This window comes from Phasianus colchicus, chromosome 2, assembly GCF_987193195.1.
Source record: "Phasianus colchicus chromosome 2, bPhaCol1.hap1.1, whole genome shotgun sequence".
NCBI classification, from domain to species: domain Eukaryota; kingdom Metazoa; phylum Chordata; class Aves; order Galliformes; family Phasianidae; genus Phasianus; species Phasianus colchicus.
The window spans coordinates 87,378,416-87,396,659 of NC_143437.1; the positions used below are offsets into that span (position 1 = coordinate 87,378,416).

Sequence of the window (18,244 nt, forward strand, 5' to 3'; positions counted from 1 at the left end):
AATTGATGTCCTCTTACGCACGTTTTGTTTTTCTATTTGGTGGTCTTTGTGATTTCAAACCCAGATTCTCGGTAGAAATCTTCTATGCAGTGGCCAAGTAACTGTCTTTAGACAATTCAAATTGTATCAAAATCATTTGTGGCTAATGATACTCCATTCTGCATGATCAGAAAGGGATGTGCTATATTTTATCCTCATGGTTAATATATAGTTAACTCTGCATTTACTAAGACACCATGATTTGAGCAACCTACTTGTATCTTAATAAACACAAAGGTCATCTTCTCAAGTTACTAAGGTAAGCTATTATTACGAGGTGATTAGAGGATTATTTTTAAGGGCATAAGAAATGCACTAGAAGAATAACTAGCAATAGTGTTGCTTTATCACTAGAAGAAGAATTAATTGAAAAGGCATCAGGATAAAAATAGAATTGTTATCTTAAGTAAAATGAAAAGCTTTCCCATTTCAGAAAACATTAATGGATTTCTAATGTGAAATTATTTTCACTTTATGTTCAACATCAATTAAAAAAAATCATTTTGGAGTGTTGACTCTTCAATCCTGAATCCACACACAAAAATAGCTCAATTCTGCAGGCAAGAGCTTGCCTTTACTATTCTCTTTTCATCTCTTCTAATGTCTGAGTAAAGGCTAACAGCATCCTCTGAAGATAAACAGATTTCACTTTGGATATATACACTTCACTGGAGTAGAGCCTGGGAGCTTCTTTTATATAATGGGTACTTCAGCTCAGATGTATCTGTGGGTTGCAACTATTCTCATTCAGTACTGAATAAGATAGTTTTTGAAATAGTTCCAGTTGCTATGGATTCAAGTCTAAAAGACGAATTTTCCTGTTGGAAATCACGAAGAGGCCAATGGAGATCTGGGAATTTTGAAATTGTGTTCCCTGATGAGATACTCTCCTGACTCCCTAATTAATTAACTACAGTGCTTTCCATCATTTTCAATTCCTAGGTTGATTAAAAGAGTCTTTGCTTCCAATCTAACCTTCAGGTGAAGAAGACGTGGATAAATAACCCCAGAATGATTGGACACATTTGTACTCAGAGTGAATATTGTGAAAGAAAATAGTCACAAAAAATACTGCAGACTGGGGTTCAAAATTCATAGGCGAATAAAGGACAATAGAAGTACAAATGTGCCACTCCAATAAAACACCAACTACAATACTCCCATCCGAACAGGGTCTTACTTTAACCTACATACCTTCTGCACATCTTTTTGTCAGGAATGACATCCAGCTAGCCAATGGCCATGTCTGCCTCATTGCCTTGTCCCAGAGGACTAACAAGGATGAAGGAGATAAAGAACAGGGAATGCAAAAGCCATTGTCTTCACATTAATTCCACAATGGCCATACAGAGGTCATTACCAGTGGAGGAACTTTCAGAATAGCACATGGAAGAACCCTCAGCAGTTCAAGCTGCTTGAACTTATTTATCACAGTAATTAAGTAGAAGTGGTCAAGTTGCATTTTATTTTAATTGTTCACAGGGCTGGAATCTTCAACAGACACAACTCAGTTGGAAAATACAACTATTATATAGAATGTCTTGAGGCTTCTAAACAATCACATATTTTGGCAAACTTGGCTTTATTTTCCTGTGTGTGAATAATGGTATTACTGATGGTCACTAAATCCAGTGTCAAAGTGATAGCATGTAATGCATATGTTCTATTAGTTGGAGTTATGCCAAGGCCCACTAGAGTTGAATCTTAACCATTCAAATGAGTGTCTTACACAACTTGGTATGTGAGACAAAATGGAAGAAGATACTCCCTGCAATACTTACAACTTCCTGCATTTGAATTCAAATGCAGAGGTAGTTAGGTTCAAAGTTAATCTCAAAAGACAGAGTAATACTTCCTGGATAGAATATTTTGTAACATTGTAATATTAAAGTTATTTGAATTATCTTGTCTATGACAAATTTTAGACTAACTTGCTACCCTATCCATGACATCTCTGTTAAGTTCTGCTATGACATGCAGATTGCATTGACATCACAGGAGATATCTATAAAGACCTAATTAAATATTATCAATTAGCAAAATCAATATATCAGATAAATAGGAGATCTGTTTTTGTGTAATTATTTCTGAAGACTGAATTCTCTAAACCTGCAACTTCCATCAATCACTGGGAATTATATAAGTATAAGCTTTTAAAAATGGGAATATTTTCACCTTCTGGTAAACATTAACATGGCCAAGACGTTAGGCAGCCTCATTCATTTAAACTTGGTTTCAAATATACTTTTAGTCTTAGCAGTATAAAAGAAAATTAAAATTCAGAGTATTTCAAAAAACAATAGTTCTAGGAAAGGTTATATAATTATGAACATTGTTTATGAAACTCGACTGCATTTTAATATTTTGTTACATAACAACAGGAAAAATTCAGTCTTTATGATCAGTGACACACTCACCTCCCCAGTGTTCATCACACACTGTGAACAAGGTGGTTTTATTGGCTAATCCTGGGAACACGCTGCTGCACTCCATAACAATAGCCTGAGGAATCATTATGATGCAGGACACAATCCAGATAATTATAATGCTGTTCCTTGCACGCTTGGCTGTGCTTTTAAACATCAAAGGGTGACAAATTGCATACCATCGATCCAAAGCAATGCAGCTAAGTGTTAGTACAGACACAGAGACTGAAACTGTCTGAAGAAAAGGAAATATTATGTAAATGTAAATGTAATTATTCAGTTTTAAAAATGATTTCAATTTTTAACATACCTAGCTTTCTATTTGAACATACTAAATGGAAATTATTTTCTGAAAGACTCTGTTTTAAGTCATTTATTATGGAATCCCAACAGATATACTCATCTACTGTAGAATCAAATAGAAAAGAATAGTTCATTTGGAAATTACCTACAAAGATCATCAGGTCCATCTCCTCATCATTTAGTCCATTTCCAGGACTAAATAAAAGTTAAATATATTATTAACGGTATTATCTAAGTGCCTCTTGAACACTGACAGGTGTGGGGCATCAGACAGCTCTCTAAGGAAGCTGTACCAGTGCTTCTACAACCTCTCAGTAAATACATTTTTCCTTATATCTATATTTCTATATCTTACATCTGTATACAAAGCACATTTTAGGGTTCTACCCAGAGTAGGAGTAGCAGTCAGATTTTGAAAGAATAAATTTATACAACTTAGCATTTGCAAAATATGTGAAAGATTTATTCCAAAAAATGGTCACGTAGTTAGATCATTATTTCTTTGATGAACAGCTTTTTAAAACGTGCTTTTTCTTTCCACTATATTTGATTATCTGTACTACTGCTTTACCTTTTCAATTTTCGAAGGAACAATGGAAACCTAGAATCTCATGAAAAAAATAAAAAACAAGAAACCAATGAACTCAAAGCTGACAATGTGACTTTAGTCTTCTATTCAGTATAGCAAGTAACCTATCAATTTGGTTTTATTGTTCAGTGATCATTCCATTTTCTCTTCAGATTTTCTCCCTTTAGAATGGAGGCTTTGAAAAAAGTTTTGTGCTTATTTGTGCTCATCCTATACAGTAGAAGACATACTTGCTGGAGAACTGTTGCCCTTGACAATGTGGGTTTTCAGCCTGAACATGCAGGTGTCTACTGAAAACACAGATCATGCTTGGGGCACAGAGATGATCGTCTACATGCATTCAGAGATATACTTAATTCTTTTGATTTTTAATGACTAAAAGGCCGAGTAGGCTGCCACTCTAGTATGCCCAGTGAGCTACACTCAGAAAAGGTATCTGTCAATCATATTGGTGCAAATGATCTCATAAATACTTAAGTCCATTGGTAATAAGTGGCAATAAGACAGAAGGCTTGATCAAGTATATTAAAAGTAGCCAATATGATTGGCTCCCAGGACTACCTTTAAAGAAAGAAAAACAAGTCATTAAACATATATGTAGGCATAGAGTCCCTTCAGACTTCTTCAGAAGTTCAGATTCTATGTCATGGATACTTGTGTAGCTTTTTAGGTCCTCTTACAGAGTATAATTCTGTATATAATTCTATTACTGGGCTTTTCTTTTTGTTTCATATCTCTTCTGAACTGTTAGAAAAGATCACAAAAAAGAAGAATATTGGACAAATGATTCAAACGGTGCGTTGCCCAAATCTAACAACATTTACAAAGCACAAATTTATTCACAAGTGGAACAGTGATTTCATGATCTGTAGGTATCCTGGGGTATCTACTTCAGAATCTGTGACAGACTTGCATTATCACCATGAGCGAGATACTATAGCTCTCTCTCTTCTGTGTAACATGGACAACATGTATACAAACACAGTAAAATAATACCTGTAAGTAGGGAATTGCTTTGCAGAGGTGCTGCCCAAAGAACCAAGTTTCTGTGATGTCCACTACTAAAGTTGCTGGAAGACAAGTAATTGTGACCAGAATGTCAGCCAGAGACAGATTCACTATGAAATAGTTGGTGACTGTTCGCATGTGATGATTCTTCCACACTGCAATACAAACTGAATTTGGAAAGAAAAGTTAGTGAGCTGGAAATGTCTTAGGGAATGTTTTAACAGGAATTTTTTTTTTTTTTTTTTTGTTAGAATTAAGGAAATGTTGTCCCTTGTTTAAGGGACAGAACATTTGAGTATGTTGTTTGGTGTAGAAGCTGTGTGTTCTCTTTTAGAGTGGAAAAAAAAAGTTCATGTCGGGAGATTCTCAATAAACAAAGAGTAGTTTTGCACAGACCACAGCAGGGGAAAACATCTGATGTATAATAAAGTAGCTTATTGTACTTCAAGTACTATTTTCACTGACTATTCTTGCAACATTCTTCATGCCAATTTTAATCCATTGGCTCTATTCCATGGCAATAAATACCAAATAAAGACCTCTGTAAAGGTTTATCTTTTTCTTATGCTATTGTGCTGCTTGATTTAAACTGCTACATGGAGTCTTATGAACTCTATCAAGAAAACAACAATTAAAAAAACTATTTTGCTGGACATAGTGTGTCTATTGCATCTGCAGAGAATCTGTAGCATTTGCCTGGGGAAAAGGTATCTATGATTTGAGGTAAGTAAATGAATGCAATTTTTGCAGTATTAAGAGCAATGCACTTCAAATGTGGTATATTTTTTTGCCATGATTACTGTAATCAAAAGCAGTGTGTAGAAGATACTTTAAAAGATGTGCCTTTAAGTTTTGTTTAGTGTCTTTTCTCTCTTTTTATCTTTTTCAATTTTGAAAGGCTTTTTTAGATGAAACAAATCCCTTCTTTAATATGGATGCAATAAATTCATAAGCTAATACATTAATAAAACCAAGACTGAGTCTGAGAAACTTGCCTAAAATACATTTTGTAATAATTTTAAAAGTTAGCTCCTCAGAGATCGTAACAATCAATAGCTTTTGAACATTATAGATTCATCAAAAGCTCTTTAAAGACTCATACTCAGCATTTTCATGAAATACCACAGTATAATTCCTGTAGGAAAACAGTACAATTAACTGTATATCAAAGATTCTTCTCCTATAAACATTATTTTATCCATCATACAAATCTAAATGAAGAGTCGAAGTCTCCTTAATCTGTCAGGATATAGCACTATGCTTAATTTAGAAATTCTGAACAGATCACAGAATGCCACAGAAAAGAGTTTGAAGGGTTCTTAAGAGCTATAAAACAGAATCTGCTAGAGTTAAACCATTCTCTTATTAAACTAACACAGATGGGAAAAAAAATACAGCCTTGAAGTCACATAAGTTCTTGTGATAAGATGCTTCTTCAGATCCTACGAAGCATGGTGAGCATGAAACCTTGTGCCCAACTCCCAGCTATATTTCCAATAAAATATATTTCTTCACGAATTTTGCCTTGCTTAAGTCTTTATGCCAACCCAACTACACCAGAAGCACCAGTAAGACACTACTGGCAACTCTGCATTTCAAAATCTGTTACAGGTGAAAATATCACACCTCTCTTAAATGTGCTGCAATGCTGAGCTTAAAGAAATTAGTCTTTTAATGCTTAATCTACTTCTCTTTTGCTGCTCTTTATATAACATTTCTGTACACAGGCAGCCATGACAAACAGCTTTTCCCTGTGGTAACACTTCACATATGTAAGTGAGATATGATATATAATGATTGTTATTATATCTCTACTTAGTTTTCTTTTCAGATTGTACAACTTCAGAACTCTGATTCTATTTATTTATTTATTTATTTATTTATTTATTTATTTATTTATTTATTGCTGCTGATGTTCCTGCATACATCCTCCTTGCTGCTCTCCGGATGCTCTTCAGATTGGATCCCATCTTTGTTGTCAGACTGCAGTGATACAAACTGGCACAATACCCACTCAAGTCCTCACTAGCCCTTTAGCAAGAGCTAAGACTGGAGCATTTCCTCATGATTTAGGTTTCGGTGTTTGAGGGTAATTTAGGACAGTGGGAGAGGGAAGAGAGCGATGGGATTCAATTTGTCTCAGGAAAGGTGGTTTTATCAACTAGCTCTTTAGAAGTTTCTTCTAAAACCCCTATTGTGTCAATATAGATGTTCTTAATATCTTCTTGTCAGTGGTTCTGACTTGGTTTGTCCTGGTTCCATGACTAAATGAGGTGGGGGGACTCACCCCAAGATGGGTCTAAAAACAAAATGGCAGCAGTGAGATAAGGGAGGAAAGTAATTAACTAAATTTGATAGTGGAATGTGAGATAACACAATATAATACAATATAATTAGAATTGAAGTTACAAATCGAATAGATTGAGATTGATTAAATCATGGTTTTGTAAAAGCAAACCGAATTCCCTCTGCAAAGTTCTTTCCTGCCCTCAGAAATGTATCCCACAGTATTCATTTCTTATATTAATTTCTTCCTGGATACTGAATTTCTGTTTTTTTTTTGGATATTTTATTTTATTTTATTTTTTTTTTTTGGGCTGTGGCCCTAGATATGTGAAAGACAAGACTTATAAATCAAAAGCTCAAAATATAAATATTAATTGTATTTCCTCCTCATTTGGGTGATTTAAGTTATCTACTCAAGTAACTATTTATCTACCACAGTAAGATAATTATAACTATCCAGAGCTTTATTACTGGCACTTGCTGCATGGGATTACTAAAATTATCATAGGATCATAGAATGACTACAATTATAACAGACATTATGACAGTGCAGATTCAGTCAGCACGTAACACAGGAGATAATCCACAAAGTTAACTAATGCAAGTTCCATTTCACTGACAACAAACTATGCCAGAAATCATTTCATTGCATGTTGCACGTTGTGTTCAACACTTTCTACAAGTGTCAGCAAACAAAACCTCAGAGGGCTAAAAAGAAAATAAATAATTTTCATCTCTGAAGTAAGGGAAGTAAAGCACAGAATGGAAGTTGTTGAAGGCCGTACAGTAAAACAGACATGGGATAAAAAAATTAGACTCCTAATTCACAGCCCTGTGCTGAGCCTTCCAGATCACACTAGCTTAACTAAGATGGAATTTAGATGAACTTCAGTACTTGCTGCTCCTCAGGGAAATAAAAAGGACTGTGCTTCTTGCTACTTAGGGAGTAGCAGTACACAGGAAGCAAAAATAATACAAAGAAAGTAGGTCTGAATTCCTTTGAATTCTAATTTACAGGGCCAAGAGACTCCTGAAAGGTGAAAAAATAATGATTTACAAACAGAGAAATGAAAGATGATTTCTGTATGTTTATGTGTTTACCTGTCTGAACTCATGCTCTCTTAGTTGCACAGCCCATTTTCCATTCTTTGTGTCATGCATACTGCGATAGCAATTTAATTAGCATGCTTACATACTACCTTATTAATCAGGAAGTCTCCCAGAGACTTATTCCCTGACTCTATTAAAAAACAAAACAAAACAAACAAACAAACAAAAGATATGTTTAAGAAAGACTGTTACAGATGCCTTTGAAAAGAAAGGATTTTAAAACGTTTCCCCCCACCCATTGCCCTCTGCTGGCTGAAGTACTGCGTTCACCCTGCTCACACACTGTCAATGTTTTCCTTCAGTGCCAGGCTAAACAGAACTGTAAGGATTTGATTCAAGTTCTCCGAACAGGGCACTATAGTATAAGTGACAGCAAGTAAATTCAATGTATTCCTCCTATACTGGCTGTCTTTCTAAGTCTACTGCTTGGTCCAAGCTGGATGTCAGTTTCACAGCCAAACCAGTGATCTAGCAGATCACTGTGAAAATGTCTCTATGGGATGTTCAAAAAATATTATTTTATGAGAGTGCAAAGTAGTCAGACTATGCCATTGAATATATTAGAAGTAATTAAGTATCCTAGCAAAATAATTTTGCATGCTCTCTACTCTCATCCCATTCATCTCAAATAGCTCAACAGAGAAGTGAACTCATGTAGATGTCGTGCAAACCCTACAGGAACATGCCAGAGAAAGATGTCTCACTGAAGTACATCTGCCTACACAGAGGGAATGGCAGACATCAGCAGCTTTCTGGAGAAGGGAAGAAATGAGGAGAAAGGTAGGAAAATTCTCAACTGGAAGTGGATTTTGTCAAGGAGTACTCCAGAATCATGAAAGATGATGCCAGCACTAGTCTTTCTAAGAAAAAAATGGGAGACACCGCAGACTTAATGGATTGCCTGTTTAGTTAGAGCATCTTGTGGTGGCCCAAACTGGACTTTTCAGCAGATCTACGAACCAGTGAAAACAGCTTTGAATAAGTTCAAACTTTTTACTCAACCTTGGATATTCCCAGCTGTGAATGTGAGAGAGGAAGAAGGTGGCAGAACTGCATTAACATGAGCAGTGAAGAAGAGAAGCTCACAAGTGCAAATAAAATTTGAGAGAGAAACTGAGAAAACTCCTCCTGTATTGTGCTCCCAGACTGAGAGAACACTGTGCTGGAACCTAACTACCTGCCTTATTTATTTGAATAATTTCTGTATTTTAGTTTTTATTTTATAAAATTATTAAGGGTTCCAGCTAATAACTTTTCCACAAACAAAAATAAGCAAGCAGATACTTCTGTGTTGTTTTGTTGGTTTTCTTTTCCCCACCACCAGACTCAAAAGAGCTTTAACCAAAACGACTGCTGTTCTTTCCTCGGCCACACAGTGTCAGTGAAAGACTGCAAACTAGCTCGAATTGTCGGGCAGCCAGTGCTTGGGAAAACTTGTAGATGTTTTCCCCACAGAAGACAGTTTTGCTCTAAGTTTTTTTCAGCACTCACACTCCAAGCATCCCTCGCCCATCTCCCGAAGGCTCACAGCAAAGTATCCAGAAGGACTAAACAGAACAATTAAAAGTAGAGATAAAATTTAAGGAAGATACTGTTCTAAATTCATCAAGAAAACTTCATATACCTCATAGCCCTGAGGATAAGACAATGTGATGAGGGTTTTAGATTGGTATTTTTCACGTTCAGTTGAATCCCTGTTGGTTTTGTACCCCAGGGCATTTTAATTAGAGACTGTAATTCCACCTATTCAATGAGCACAGTTCATTGTATCTAAAGATGAATATGAAAACAGTACAGAGGCTCCAGCTGGTATAAAAGGCAGCTGCTTGCCTCCTGGAAGACTTACTTGAGCACATTAAACATTATGCTGCTTTCCTTCCATTGGTGAATAGCTGTTTCAGCTGTCAATTTATGCCTTACAGAAGGCCTAAATTAATTTCCTAACACTCCAGAAGTCCTGTCAACCTCATTTAATGGGTCATCCTCCAACTAGACTTCTTGGTCAAAATAAAAACATAGTTTCTGCAAACAGCAATACATGACCTTTCCTTACATAATTAAAGGCACAATGTCTTGTCTCACTGTTTTCTTTTTTTGTAATAAATTTCACCTGATTATAAATAAAGTGTTATGTCTTTGCCTCCATTATGCTAAGCTTCATTGGCTTTAGTTCACTTTAGAAACTCACTATCACAATCATTTGACTAAAAATATGGCCACAAAGAAATTACATGGTTATAAGCACTAGTCATCAAAATTTGGTCCTTTGTATGGATTTTTGGGTGGTCCTGTGTGGAGCCAGGAGTTTGACTCAATGAACCATCTGGGTCCCATCCAACTTAGGATATTCTGTGATTCTATGCAATCTCTCCCTTGTTCTTTTACATGTTATGACATTACGTACTGTGCATCAAAGCCTCAGTGGTGGAGTGTCTATCAACATGATCATGCTGAAATGAAGGCTGAGTAGATAAGCTACAAAATGAGATTCTTCCAGAGCTCCTGTAGAAACAATAAATCAGTGTATACTGTTCAGAAGAAAAATCTATCATTGAAATTGCTTTCATTATGTTCTATTCCTGATTGAGAATTCTTCTGCTTTAACGTAAGTGTCTAAAAATTTGGTGCCTAAGTCCAAGCTTATTTCATTTATTTTAGGAAAGCTTTCTAAGAGTCTTTCAATAACTGCATTGATGATCTTGATTAAGGGGTGTAAAGCACTGTAAGTAAATTGCAGAGGATATATAATTAGGGTTTTTTTAAACCAGCAGTGAGAACAAAAGATCAAAAACAAAGAGATTTCTGCTGTGAATAGAAAGATGATATTTAGTTCCTATGCTGTCAGTCTCTTACCCACAATTAAGCTCTGAACTCAAACATTTCTTCGTTTTTTTTTTGACCACTCGCCCTATCAAAAAAAAAAAAAAAAAAAAAAAAAAGAGTCGAATACGAGATCAGGGCTATATTGAAAAAGTAATAGAGTAATACAAAAAACAGATACTTCTGATACAGTGGTTATTTTAATGAAAATATTGAAAATATTCCTACAGTTGGTAACAATGCCCAGCAGAGAAGAACTATCCCTGCGTATATTAATTGATAGCAGAATAGATGGATTATGTTCTAGGCTGCACCTACAAAGGCATTACATGCCCTGTATGTAAGGTGACAGCTTCTCCTCATGGGACAGACTAGACACCCATCAACAAATCACTGAAGCATGACAAAAGAAGCAAGTGTTAGGTGTGCAGCCCATGTATCACAGATAAACAAGTCTAGATGTACTGTTTCCTTTGAATTTTCTTTTTTTCTCATAGGAGTCTAGGAAACACTGGAACAATAAGAAATATAACTGAATAGCAATGGAAAAATGTAATTGTAAGACATTTTCTTTATTGTCAGCCTGGCTGAAATGTACTATTGTCTCCCACAAAAGACAGTGAGAGTCTACATTAAAACAAACAAACAGACAGACAAACAAAAACATATACACTGCACAGTTAGCAGCAATGTAACTTCTGAGGTGTTTTCTAGCTACCTAGTGCTCTATTTGACTCTGGCTTTTAAAAGGATTTATGAGCTGAAGTTGCTGGCTGTCCATTTCTGTATTTTACATACTGCCTCATTATTACAGTGCAAGAGAAGAACATAAGAACTAAATTCTGCTTGCTGGAAGCTTATCTGTACAAATTACAATTGGGAGTAATAGCACAATCATCTAATTGGCACAGAATTCATTTTCTAACTCAGTCGCATTACATAATCTTGGGCAATTAACAGTCTAATGGAATGGGAGTTTTTACTGGAAGGTCAGCTACACTATGCAAATAGTCTGCCAAATATGTTAGTTTGGGTCAATTCTGGATGAAGCAGAAATTATCTTCACACAGTTTCCAGAGTTCACTAAATGTATTAACGCAGACTGATCAATTTTAAATTGCCCCACCACACACAAAGATGCATTTATACATATTTGTCTATCCACAGTAATGATAAAAACCTACAAAATCCTTACACACTTCATGTTAGAGATGGAAGGACCTTTGATGTAGCTGTCATAGTGCACATAATATTATGACAAAAAATTTCACACTTCACTATGAATCAAATTTAAACCTGTGTGGCTTGGGAAAATCAAAGTGAGCACCAGAGCTGAAAAGCTGAGCAACTTTTGAACTATATATTTCAAAACACATCTGTCAGCATAAAAAGGATTAGGAAAACTGAGGGAAAGGTGTGTTAGTCCCTGTTCAGCTCCTGGTAGACTGGGCTTTACTCTTTTTAGAAGACTTGTGGAGCTGGATAAAGGCTGAAGAGCCATGATGAGTTATTTTCCTTCTTCCAATATGTATATGATTTTTTCAAAACCTCAGTCATCAACATTAGGCAACGCATGCTGACGCCCTAAAACTCTCAAGACTGCATCTGTTTTTCAACTAAATAGCAGATCTAGTTTTCAGATCTATCAGTGCTACAGCTATGGGAATGTAAAATTAAATTAGATGAATTTTTCTAGAAGAGTTCCACATGTTTATCAGGAGGACAACTTGAAAGTAAAAATGACACAAAAGCAAAAATAATGTTTGCTATTTGCTTCCTAGGCAATCTGTCAAATGCATGTGAGTATGGGAATTCTGACTACTGACTGATAGTTTGTTCTTCTGCAGGAGCTGCTGAAATATCCAGCACTGAAGTCAAAGCTTATGGTATATCAAATAATATCAGATAGGAGATATTTCATCAGCAGTGCTGTAGAAAGCAGTTGCTGGATGGCAGATGAGTCTTAAACTTTTAGTTTCTGAAATGTTCTTGTAGTTCCAAAAGTAAAAAAACAAAAAAATAAACCACAATACTATGAAGAACAGCTGTGAATAAAACAGGATATGGGAGTCCATATGAAAAGGAATACAATTTTTCTTTCTTTTTCAGTACCTTTTGATGATTGCTGACCATTGAGACTAGGTACTTTCCCAATTTTTCTGACTCCAGTCCTCCTCCTTTGTCATCAAATGAGTTTACAGGAGAATTATTGTTTTGTATTCTGGTCTGCATCAGAGGGGTGGCCAGCAGGAGGAGTTGGTTGTCCCCTTCTACTCTGCCCTCATGAGGCCCCATCTGATGTACTGCATCCAGACCCGGGGCTCCCAGAAAAAGAAGAATGTAGAAGTGTTGGAGATGGTCCACAGTAGGACCACAAAAATGTCAGAGGGCTGGAGCACCTCTCCGTGAAGAAAGGGTAAGGGAGTAGGACTTGTTTATCCTGCAGTAGAGAAGGCTCCAAAGAGAGCTCCTTGCAGCCTTTCAGTACTTGAAGGGAGCTTATAAGCAGGAAAGGGACCGACTTTACAAGGGGTGATAGGGCAAGGGGGAAAGAATTTAAATGAATAGAGAGGAGACGTAGGTTAGATGTTAGCAGAAAATTCCTTACTCAGAGGGTGGTGAAGAACTGAAACAGATTGTCCAGAGTAGTTGTGGATATCAGCCTGCCCTAGTGGGTGGCGACTCTGGCCATGGCAGGAGAATTGGAACTAGATGATCTTTAAAGTCCCTTCCAACATAAGCCATTCTATGGTTCTATAATACTATGAAGATCGTGACATCATTTACAGGAAAACATGGCTCATCCAGTTCTACCAACACATGCATGTATGCATAGATCTCAGTATTCTCCACATACCTGGGGAGCGATAACAGAGCTCTTGCTGAGCCATTACAGTTGCCTATTGATAGCATTGACTAGAAGTTTGTTGTTAAAACCATACATTCGATTTTTCTTCCACACTCAGAAAGAAAACAGTCCTAAAAATCAAATAATAGTAAGTAAGCATCAAATGAATGCTGTTGAGTTTATGAATCAGACTGTGAACTCTTTGAGGAATGGACTACAGTTGGGTACATCTGTACAGATGTCGCAATAACATGGCAGAGGAGATTATATGAAAGATGGTAAATAATAGAACTATCCAGAGAAGGCTAGTTCTCTGTCAGTTAGGCAGGATTTCATTCTGAGTTGGAAGGAGAAACAAATATCACTAAGCTATGTGAATAAATAAGGTTTCTGAGGCCTCTGGCTGATGTTCTGCATGGTCTCCAACCCTCAGAAGCCAGCAGTGCTGAAGAGCTTCAAGCTGGGTGCTGGCAGGTTGCTCAGGCCCTCAGCCCTTGCCAGCTGCAGGGAGACTGCCAAGAGAGCCAGCAACCCGGTTGGCAGGACACTAGAAGGCTGCTTGTGTTGTGTCCTTTCCTTGAACATATCAAGTGATCTCTTCCATACCATTTGGTTTTGATGAGTGTATGCTCCCTGAGGGAAAACATTTCACTAGAAAAGTTCTGACCTACTTGAATAAATGCATTAAATGAGAACCTTTCCCATTCTTTATCTGTGTAATTGCAGTTGAATGTGTGGGGCTGAACATTACTTATTTATCCCTTTTAGTTTTATTCCAGTTTTTAACTGCTGCAACTACTTCATGAGGAATCTTTGTGCCAGTAACCAGAGACATCCATGCATCCTAAATATATCTTTCCTTCTTTAATTTCCCGCATTTCTATTTCAATCATTGTTTTTAAATAAAGAAGAAGTAGACAATTAGTTCAAAGTCCACTGTTAAGAAGTCCCTTGGCTTCCCCTTACTTTGCAAAGAAGTTGTAATTTTGTTTCTGTGTATGGTAAGGGAATGCTTTGGTCTTATATGAAAAACAGAAAGTCCTCACCCTCAGTGACTGTTCTGCTTTCGCTGATAAATCATGTCGAAATGAAAAAGAAAATAGGACAAAACATACTGATGTTATCTCCATGATTTCAGTTTATCTGAATGTCTTAAAACCTTCTTCAAATCTGTTCCTTTTTAGTTGCTTCCAGTGAAATCTCTGGTGAGCAGCTAGAATGGGCACACACAAGAATTACTGATGTGAAGCACTTGAATGCTGTAATCAAACCTGCGTTCAAACACAGAGGCTTGCTGGTGCCTTTCATTTTAGCTGGTTTCTGCAGCCGTTTGGACAGAGTACGTCAACTCTCCTAATTAAACTGGAAGCTAAATAGCAATGCAGACCTTGCTGTATGCTACTATTAGCAGGACAACTCCTGCAGAGAAGATCAGCAAAAAGCCCAGTAAATGTCAATCAAAGTTCAAGCTTTCTACCTTGGCTGTTAATTAAGTGTCAGAATGCTTAAATGTAGTTCATTACTAATATCTAAGGGTTGTGCTATGCTTTCCACTTGCACGGTTGTCGTTCTGAGAGCACAATGAGTGACCTCATTCTATGTGAATGCACAATTGAAAACGACAACCAGATATTAAGATTTCCAAGGGTCTTTCCTGTATCCCAAAGTGCTAACTGAGTGAAACATGGGCAAATGGAAGCAAAACTCTGACTTCTCATCTCATACTAGTCCACATGCATTAGTCAAATCTAAGCAGAGAAATACACTGCATCATTAAGGATGACATGATGAAGCACCAAAACTTTACTATACTCTACCAAAACACTGTTAGCCATTTAAACCACATCTGGTTTACTTTGAGAAGGTCCAAGACTGAATCACAGATTAACCCTATGTAAGAATTTTTTATGCAGGAATTTTCTGGAGATTCATCATTCTCAAATTTTCATTGCTAATTGAATAAACAAGGTTTCACAAAAATGTGTTTGGCAAGACCACATCAATTTTTGTCCTCAAAAACACATGAGCCTGCAATCAGCTTTCTTGCATAAAGATGAGACAGTGTTCAGCTAATGAGCACCTGCACCTGCAGATCCCAATAAGTTGGCAGTGAACAGGGGAAGCATTTTGGAAGGGTGAGATCTGTGATGCACAAAGGCTTGGATAGAAGCAGTCCTGTCGAAGGAGAGGTGGGTGGACAGCTAAATGCCAGCTTTCACCCAGGCACAAAGATAAGGTAGACACGACAGGAGGAGCACCGATATTGCCTCTGTTTACAAGTGAAAAGAGAGGAAATCTTTTCTTCTCGTGCTTCGAGGGGGGGGGGGGGGGGGGGGGGGGGGGAAGAAAATAAACAGGATGAGAGCTCCGATAGTCGAAGATCTGACCTTGAATATTGAAAGGCGAGAGGACAGCCTGTTTACAGAATGGGTAGAGGGGGACGGGTAAACACAGACAGCTCTAAAAGCTGTCCTCTTTCAGGATCAGGCGGAAGGCACTTTGTCTTTCTAGTACAAAGCACAGGCTCTGTGCGAAGGCAGCTGTCTTACACTGTGAGCACAGAGCAGCAGACCAGCACGCACGCTGCTACACAGACTTTGTGGTGAAGGCTCCATGGGTTGGCCAACGTACACGCTCAGTGTTTATCGGCAGCTCCAGACAAAGATTGCACCGTCAGGCTATCGAAAGAAAAAAAGAGCCGTGCGAAACGTTGTCTTTGGCTGAAGCTTTATTCGCATCGTGCCTCGGGGAGCTTGGAGCGCCGGCAGAGCGCATGACGCGCTGAAATTCATGAATGAAGGGCCCACATGGCAGGGCTGGGCGCTAGTGAGCCGCTCCGTTCATGAGAATGTCAGTGATGGGAATGAAAAATGCAAATGGCCGTGGCTCCGGTGGAGCTGATTCTCACGGCGTACTCCGCTCCCTACGCGCACGTTCATTCACAAAGACGTTATTTATCGCTCTCAACGCGTTCCGCCGAGCGCAGGGACCCCCGCGGCCATCTCCCCCGCGCCCAGGCGAGGGCGGCTGTCACGGCGCGGTCACGGCTCGGGCTGGGGACGAGGAGCAGAGCGGAGCCGCTGACCCCCGGCCCTCACACCGCCCCCGCCTGTCCCCGTCAGCGGTGCCCGCGGGAAGCGGCGAAGCCCCCCGCCGCCGCCTCCCACCAGGGTGCTGGGAGCGGGGAGGAGGCGGGAGAGCGGCGGGAAGGAGCCGCCCCCGCCGCCGGGGCTGCGAGAGAGCCGCCAACCGCCGACCTGAGGGCGGACAGCCGCCCCGGCCCCTCGCCGCGGGGCGAGGTCCCGCGGCCGCTCCCCGGCGTCCGTCACCCCGAGGCCGTTTCCCCGTGCCTGTCCGTTAGGAAACGCGCGTCTCTTACAGACAGCCGTCAGAAAATGCCCGCGTTTGTGATTTCCAGCCCGGAGAACGAGGGCTACCGGCTGAGAGGCGGGGCCGCCGGCGGGGTGCGTTGTTTCAGCACCTCAGCCCGCGGACAGCGACGGAGCCCGCGGCGGCTCTACCCGGGCGGCCCCGCCGAGCTCCGAGCTCCGACCCGCCCCGGTCACAGCAGCCCCCTCCCCGCAGCCCGCTTCCCCGCAGTTTGCAACGGGGAGAGGCGAAATCTGCCCGCGAGTGAAGGCAGGTTGGGCAAACTTCGGAAGCCAGACTCACCCAGCACGTTCCCGACGAGAGCCACGATGAACACGACGATGTATCCGGCGATCAGCGCCCATTCGTATTCCTTGGGATGCAAATACTCCTTCCAGAGGTAGCGCAGGAACTCCTCATCGTCGTAATCGGCGGATGGGGTTAAAAAAGGCTCCCTCGTTTCGTTTAGCTCTGGAGAGGACGTCCAGTTCCTGCACGGAGGCGAAGCATCCTCGGGCTGAGTCCCGGACATCCCTGGTGGTGATCCGGGGGGTTGGAGGAACCCTCTCAGCGCTCCACAGCTCTCTCCCGCCCCTCCATTGAGACTTGTGATTGCCAGTGCCAAGCGGGGTGTGGGGAGAAAATGACGCGGGAACTTCGGGAACCAATGCGGGACCAGGCTGGGGCTTCGAGCCGGCCCCACACGCCCGGTTGCCTTTCCCCGGGCGGGCAGGGTGCGCAGCCTCCGCGGCCGCGGGGAAAGCCATCCAGACGGTTGCATCCCTCTCTTCTGACTCCAGTGCTTCACTTTTCAGCTCTTCCGCGTTTGGACGTAAAAGGGCATCTGTTGGAGATATCTCTAGGTGAAAGGACGTGAATTTGACGTGCTGCAACAGAGGAGACACAGGATGAAGGGAGCCATTCAAAATGAGACGTTTGTGTCTCTTTGCAAAAGTTGTGTGACTCTACTTCTAATGAATAAACTTAACACAGAGCCAGATGTTCATGAACACTTAGCTCTAGTAGGCACTGGCTAAAACAGATGAATGGGAAAATCTCAGTCAATATAAGCACCTTTTCCATTGACACGTCTCACTCTGTTCAATTCTATATGCACCTCCAGAGGAATGTGAGTCTGCTTTGACTGTACTTCCAACGTGTAAACTTAAGAGAGAGCCAGATATTCATAAACACTGCAGTGCTTAGCTCTATACAGCGATTCAGCTTCCTGAATCCTTTGTAAGCATACAGCATTCCCTTCAAAGTCGAATCCAGCATTCTTCTACCTGGTTTTGCCTTTGGGCACCTATTTCTATAGACTTGCTGTCTTTGATATAGCTTTCTTTCCATAAAATAAAGAAAAAAATATCCCTTTTCTATCCCCAGGGAAGTTACATGAACCTTTTAGGATAAAGATATTAAAGAATGAGATACACTTGGATATAG

General features: G+C 39.6%; 1 protein-coding gene across 1 annotated transcript in view; it reads right to left on the reverse strand.

Moving 5' to 3' along the window:
- The window catches only part of HCRTR2 (hypocretin receptor 2), a 31,239-nt gene extending 13,390 nt beyond the window's left edge, over positions 1–17,849 (reverse strand). Inside the window, exons 1-3 of the mRNA XM_031611178.2 lie at positions 17,102–17,849; positions 4,354–4,532; positions 2,457–2,700 (exon numbers count right to left, since the gene is read on the reverse strand). Of these exons, the coding sequence (XP_031467038.2) occupies positions 2,457–2,700; positions 4,354–4,532; positions 17,102–17,579 (901 nt within the window). The 5' untranslated portion in view covers positions 17,580–17,849. The remainder of the gene's footprint in view (positions 1–2,456; positions 2,701–4,353; positions 4,533–17,101) is intronic.
- Between the last annotated feature and the right edge of the window lie 395 nt (positions 17,850–18,244).